At 48.5% G+C, this 7303-nt stretch overlaps 1 protein-coding gene across 1 annotated transcript in view; it reads right to left on the reverse strand.

The window, feature by feature from the left end:
* ntrk3a (neurotrophic tyrosine kinase, receptor, type 3a) overlaps positions 1-3795 on the reverse strand; it is a 659663-nt gene extending 655868 nt beyond the window's left edge. Inside the window, exon 1 of the mRNA XM_048615740.1 lies at positions 3223-3795. Coding sequence (XP_048471697.1) covers positions 3223-3425 — 203 coding nt within the window. The 5' untranslated portion in view covers positions 3426-3795. The remainder of the gene's footprint in view (positions 1-3222) is intronic.
* Between the last annotated feature and the right edge of the window lie 3508 nt (positions 3796-7303).

A 7303-nucleotide genomic window follows, 5' to 3' on the forward strand; every position in this document is an offset into this window, starting at 1 on the left:
CCTGACACTGATCCCTGAGTCCCAGACAGATCACTGATCCCAGTGCCCTTAGTCCTCAGCTCCCAGTCACTGAGCCTGTTTCAGTGATCCTGATCCTGAACCAAGAACCTCCAATCTGAAGTATCTCCTTGAAGGAGCCAGCCATCTCTGCTTCTGGCCACTCTCTGACCCTCTTGCTGATATTCCGACTGACCACCCCCTTTCTCTATTTTGCTAAACTGTGTTGCTGCTGTTGCGTCTGGGGAAGTGTCATAATCACAATGAATTGAGAAAACGAGAGACCATTTACCAACACTTGAATTTTTGATTTTAGAAGATGGACCAGCATTCTGAGATAACTTCTGAGCGGCTAACCAGTAGGAGTGTGACAGGATTATTGACAGGGTGTTGTCGCTCTGTCTGACTCCTGGGAACACGTTTGGAACTTTGTATGAACCGAAACTCCCTCCGATTGCAGCCACAGTGGGCTCACTCCAAGCAGTAATCCCTGCACAGGCAATGAATTTCCTCCAGCCCCTAGCATCTGCACTGGAACCGCATTAACATCCAGCCGGTACTTGCCGAGCTTCTCGTGACCAATAACCACCGACAGGCGGATCTTTCACCGACTTTTCGGCTGGAATTGGACGTGAGAAGCGCCGAGCCTGTTTCTGACGCTGTTGCTCGGAGTGCAGCCGCAGTTTAAAATGTGATCCTGCAGCCTCCCCTATGTGTTGGTATGTAGACTTGCGGCAGAATTGCACATCTCGGAGATTCCTGCTTTCAAGATTTCATCCGAACCTCCCTAAATAGCCACGGCAGGATTTAACGAAGGCGGGGTATATTCTACTTTACACTTTGATTTGAGCAGTTGCTATCTGGCAAAGCATGGATATTGGGGAAGGGGGGTCGTTTCATCGAATACTGTGGCTAATGAAGATGTTGTAACACAAAATCCTCGCAGAAATGTCAAAGGCGGAAATAGGCGCTTGTTTATTTCTGGAAGCACCTTCTGAGACTGTGTCTAGTCTGTACAGGATTGACACCAAGTGACGTGTTGGGGTTGCAAGAGAGAGAACGGGGGAGAGGGCAGGCAGGAGGTGGGGGTAACAGAAGAAGGGAAAGGGTAAGAGGGAAGGAAGAGGGGATGGAAAGGGGGGGTGGAGAAAGGAATGGGTTGAGTGGAAAGGGGGAGGGATGATGGATGAGGAGAGAAAGGAGTGAGAGGAGGGGAGGAAGAATAGGTGAAGATTGAAGGGAGGGGGAGAGGGAAGAAGGGTAGGAGAAGTGGGATAATAGGAAGGAGGGGAGGGGAAGAAAGAAGTGGGGGGAAAGGAGTGAAGGGAGGAGAGTGGAAAGAGGGTAAGGGGAAGAGGGGAAGGAAAGGGGGAAGAGGGGAAGCGAGGGGGGAAGAGGGGAAGCGAGGGGGGAAGAGGGGAAGGGAGGGGGAAGGGGAAGACGGAAGGGAGGGGAAGGGGAAATGGGGAAAGAGAGGGAAGGGGAGGGGGAAGGAAGAGGGGAAGAGGAGAGTGAAGGGAGGAGAGGGGAAGGTGAAGGTGGGCGAGATGGGAAGAGGGGAGGGCACGGGGGAAGTTGCAAGGCAGAAGAGGGGAGAGAAAGGAGGAGAATGGGAGGGGGAGAGGGGAGGGGGGGTGGGGAAGAGGGGGGAGGAACGGAGGGGGATGGGGAACGTAGGGGAGGGTGAGGAGGTGGAATGGGTCTGTATGAAAAGCGGACTTGTTCCAAGGGACACTACCGCTGAAGTCAGTGGACCTCAAACAAACTTCGTGGGGGGGGGGGGGGGGGGGGGGCTGGCGCGATTGGAGAGTCCCTCTCTCGTCTTTACCCCCACTGGGACTCGGCTGCAGCCCTGTGGGGGGCAAGGACAGTTCTGGGAAAAGAAAACGGTGCTTCACCAACCCGGTTCAAACTCAGCCCAGGCAGGGGAATTCCTTCCAACTGACGGAGGGAGATGCTCATCTCTCACTGGGGGCTCGCAGAGTGGGGCTGGAGATGAAGGGTAAATGAGAGAGAGGGGGTGGTGAAGCTAAGATGGGGGTACAGCGAGATGAAGCGATACAATCAGAAAAGAAAGAGTCCGTGAGCCACACAGGGAGACAAACCCTCGGAGTCAGGGGCAGACAGATAGTGAGAAGCGGGAAAAACAAACAGGACAGGGAGAGAAACCACTAGAGGCCAGAGCAGGGAGGGAGGGAGGGAGAGAAGGGGTTGGAGGGGACACTAATAGGGAAGCAGGAGGACAAGAGAGAGAAATAAAACAAATAGAGAGAGAGAGAGATTGAAAGACCCAGATGTTAAGTTGAATTGAGTCAAATGAGACGAGCAGACGTAAAGACATGAAGCAGCTCTTATGGATTTGAGACGGGTTTTGAAGTCCCGCTTTGAGGACTCCAATCCTGACAGACCCCATGCTCTGCTCAGAGGCAGCCTCGACTTTCTTGAGATGAGGGATTTGTGAAGCGAACCTCCATTTCCCTCAAAGCGGTCTGCCAGACCAGGCATTGCATTGGCCTCTGATGTTGTTTGTCTCGATGGCCAAATGCAGGGTATGAGACAGACAGCTCCGGCTGCAGTTAGACCCAGGTAACACAGACTCCCAGCTCCGGACTGGGAATGGGACCAGAGAGGTCCAGGGAAAAGTGGGAATGGTGGGGCGGGGAAGAGAGCGGGATTGAGGGGGGGGGGGCGCGATCATCAGATTCGCTTCTTTAAACTCCATTCCATCCTCCTCCCACGAATGAACTTTAACCCCAGAATATAAGAAATGACCCTCACTCTGTCCTTGTCTCGTTGCAAGCAACATTTTATCTCCTAAAACTCGATACTTTTGTCAAAAAAAGGAATAAACTCAGTGGCAAATCTCTGTAGAAGAAAGCAGAACGCGTGAGGGGGGGCATCTTTAACTGCACTGCGGTGTTAGTAAGTGAAAAAAATAAAGTCCCACATTGATAACTTGAAAGTCCTAGCACACCCGCGCTCTATAAACATATTATTGCCATTTTGAATATGTCAGTAAGCAGTTCAGTGATAGCTGATTCCTCTCTGATTATATATAGCCCGTCGTCACAGGGCAATGTGCAAAGGGGGACAGGTCTCTGTACAATAAATAGCGAAGTCCTATACACTGACTCAAAGCCCAGCGACTGCAAGGAACGTGAGTCGAAATTAAAACACACAGACGCACACACACACGGGAAAAATGAGAAACCAGCAATTACTTACATTTCCGTAACGTTCTCCATCTCCTGCAAATCCAGGACGGGGAAAATGGTGACATTATCGGGTTGATTGCAGTAAATCTGGCTGATTTTGCAGATACAGTTCCCCGGGCAGGCCCGCACCCAGAAACAGTTTTGCAAACTACAAGTAACCCACAGAATCCTCCACAGAAATCCCCGCGTAGAAAAGGCAGGCCAACGCGACATGTTCAGTGTGTCAAAACTGTTACAAGCTTGTCCGGAGCCCTTTATAATCCCCCCTCACTTTGTCAGGCGTTGCTAACACGCTCCCATAGACAGGAGAAAGAGAGAGAGCGAGACAGAGGGAGAGGGAGAGGACACAGATAGGGAACAGGCAGGAAAAACCGCGTCTCCTCTTCAAAACATCTTCACATCCGCCGGCTCTGTGTATTTGCCACCTTTGTTTTTCAGTTACTTCGATAATTTCAGCCCTGGATTCGGAAGAGAGAGAGGGAGAGGATTTCAAAAAAAAATCCAACCACAGTGATCACAAAGGAAGGATGCGAGCAGGACCAGAGAGAGAAATTGACCGGCCAGAAATTCCAAGCGAAACTGACACCTGGAAGCCCAGGAGTGGTACAGATCCAAAGCCAAAGGGAGGGAGGGTAGGGGGGCTTGTCCAGTCACAGGCACAGGGACGAGTTAGACTGAGATACAGCGTCGCGGGGATGCTGCGTGCTGGGGCTGAGAAAATGAGAGAGAGCGAGCGAGAGAGAGAGAGGGGGAGTAAAAAAAGAAGCAGGAGACGTGATTAGAGAGACATGATATAGAGCTGGAGGCGAGCGTGCCCCGTTCAGTTTACAGATTTCCAATCCTGTGCATCACCAACATGAGTGAAATTAAAGCCTTCCCCTCACCTCCCTCCCTCATCCTCCACCTCCCCCTCTCCGTGGGATTCAGTAAATGACTGTGTAACAGGAATAAATCGTTTTTTTTTAAATCCAATTTTCCGAGATTTAACAGTTGAAAGTTACAAATTACAGTCAGCAGATTTCAACTAAAAATGCCAACGTTACATCTGCAGAGAGAGAGAGAGAAAATAGCGGGGAGGGGGAGCTGGAGCGGAGCCCAGGGATGGAGGTCTACTGCAGCAACAAGGGGTTCACTTTAGGCAAAGCTTCCCTGACCCTCCGCAGGATGAAAGGCGAAAGGCAAAGCAAAAATCCGACAGCAGTTACCCAGCTCAAAAAGAAACACACACACACACACACACACACAGGAAATGTGCCAGAGAGGGGGACCAGCAGAGTGTGAGAGGGAGGAGAGAGGAGAGTGTGTGAGAAGGGGAAAGTGAGATGAAGAGAATTTGTGGAAGAGGGGCTGGAAACAGAAGAGTGCTAGAGAGAGAGGAGTAGGAGAGGAACATGGAGAGAGAGAGAGTGCAGAATAATGAGGGGAAGAGAGGAGAGTGAGGGAGAAGAGAGTGAGGGAGAAGAGGAGAGTCTGTAGTAGGAGAGGAGTGTGTGAGGAAAAAGAGGAGTGTGAGGGAGTAGAGAAGAGTGAGAGGGAGAAAAGAGCATTAGGGAGAAGAGAAGAGTGTGAAGAACTGGAAATGCAAGAGAGGATTGTGTGAGGGAGGAGAGGAGAGTAAGGGAGAAGGGGAGACTGTGCCAGAGAAGGGAGGAGACTGTGAAGTAGGAGAGGAGTATGTGAGGGAGAAGAGCATGTGAGGGAGTAGGGAAGAGTGTTGGGGAGGAGAGGAGTGTGTGAGAGAGGAGTCTGAGGGAGGAGAGTGTGAAGGAGAAAAGAATATGAGGAAGAAGAGGAGTGTGTGAGTGAAAAAGGTAATTGTGAGGGAGAAGAGGGGAAAAAGTGAGGGTGAGTATGAGCATGTGAGGTAGGAGAGAGGAGAATGTGAGGCAGAAGAGGAGGGTTCAAGAGAGAAGGGAGGAGAGTGTGCAGTGGGAGAGTAATGTGTGAGGAAGAAGAGAAGTGTGAGGGAGGAGAAAAGAGTGTGTGGGAGAAAAGAGCATTATGGAGAAGAGGAGTGTTTGAAGGAAAAAGGAGAGTGTGAGGGAGAAGACAGGAAAATGTGAGGGTGAAGACAAGTGTGTAACTTAGGAGAGAGGAGTGTGTGACGGAGAACAGGAAAGTGTAAGGGAAGAGAGAGAGGGAGGAACATATCATAGGGAAAGAGTGAGCATGTGAGTGGGACAGTGAGAAAGGTGAGGGAGAGGACTGTGTGAGTAGAGTGTGAGAGGGAGAAGAGACTGAGAGGGAAGGAGAGTCAAATGAGAGGGGAAGATAGGAGCATGAGAGGGAGAGCGAGAATCATAGAATCATAGAATTTTTACAGTGTGGAAGCAGGCCATTCAGCCCTTTGAGACCATACTGCTCCTCCAAAGACCATCCCACTCAGACCCAGCACCCTACCCTATCCCAGTAACCCTGCATTTCCTATGGCTAATCCAGCTAGCCTGCATATCCCTGGACACAGGGCAAATTGGCATGGCCAAGGTGTGAAAGTGAGGGAGTGAGAATTTATGAATAAAGAACAGGAGTAGGCCACTCAACCTCTTAAACCTGCTCCATCATTTATTAAAGTCATGGCTGATACAAATACTCCACATTCCAGCTTGCTCTCAGTAACATTTCACCCCTTTGCTTATCAAGCACCTACTTCAACCAAAAATATTTACACTCAGCTTGTCTGCCTTTCAAGGAAAAGGTTTCCAAAAGCTCATGATCCTCTCAGAGAGAGAGAAAAAAACTCTCATCTCTGGCTTAAATGGGCAACTGCTAGATGTAAACAGTAACCCTTAGTTATAGTTTCTCCCGCGAGAGGACAGTTCCTCTGTTTCTGAGGAGAGAGTAAAAGGAAGACAGTGTGTGTAAAGGAAAGAGTGAGGGAGATATGTGAAGTCGACTTCCAGTTAGACAAGAGAGAGGAGAATTGGTGATGGAGTTAGCCTTCCGGAGTCATGGAGAAACCAAGCAGGGAAGGACTCGAGAGGTGTGGTAGAAACTTTGAAGAAAGTGAGGACAGGAATTCCAGACACAAATTAAAATGTTATCAGAGTAAACCCATCTAATTTTGGACATAGAGGCAAAATATTTTAGAATATTGCAGAACTTATTTTATTATTTTGTTTTACAAGTTGATTAAAAACAGTAGATGGGGTATCTGCCAGTACTTAATTTTATTATTGATTAAGATAAACAGATCATTGAAGAGTTACGAATAGTTAGAGAATATTTGCTGTGTTCGCGCAGCATTTTACAAGCGAGTGTGGGAATTTGGGAATTATGGGCGGAATCACAGGCTCAGATTCACTGCAAAAAAGCTTAACATCAAAACACTTTGCAATAAATTTATAGACAAATAAATGTATAGAAATTTCTATACATTTATTTGTCTATAAATTTGTGATAGCCTGAAATTACCTAATGCTGATACTCCTGCAGAATTGAAGAGGAATTCTGTCATATGAGTCCATAGGATCATTATTGACTCTGAATTCCTGACTATCTTCAACTCATAGATTATTATTGCATACAAATACTGTACCGAGAAGAGCAGGTCTGAAGGTGGGAATATTGCAGTCAGTAATTCACTTCTGTATTCCCTAATGTTTGCTCACCACAAATCAGGAGTGTGTTGGAATATTCTTCACTTACCAAGATGAGTGCAGCTCCAACAACATTTAGGAAGCTTCACAATGTTAGGTACAAGACAATCCACTTGAATGGCACTCCATTCAGCATTCACTCCCTCCCACCACTGACACTCAGTAGTGTCAGTGTATACCATCTAAAAAATGCACTGCAGTAACTCACCAAGTTTCCTTCAACAAAACCTTCCAAAATCATTCAGAGATTGTAGGAACTGCTGGTGCTGGAGTCTGAGATAACAAGGTGTGGAGCTGGATGAACACAGCAGGCCGAGCAGCATCAGAGGAGCAGAAAAGCTGACGTTTCGGGTCTGGACCCTTCTTCAGAAATCCAAACTCATGACTTCTACAATCACAGGGGGCCACAGAGCTGCTCTCTTATTAGATAGCCTAATGGTATTATCACTGGATCCAGGTAATGTTCTGGGAATCTGGATTTGAATCCTGCCATGG

The sequence above is a fragment of the Rhincodon typus genome, chromosome 33 (genome assembly GCF_021869965.1).
Source record: "Rhincodon typus isolate 14 chromosome 33, sRhiTyp1.1, whole genome shotgun sequence".
In the NCBI taxonomy this organism is placed as follows: Eukaryota; Metazoa; Chordata; class Chondrichthyes; order Orectolobiformes; family Rhincodontidae; genus Rhincodon; species Rhincodon typus.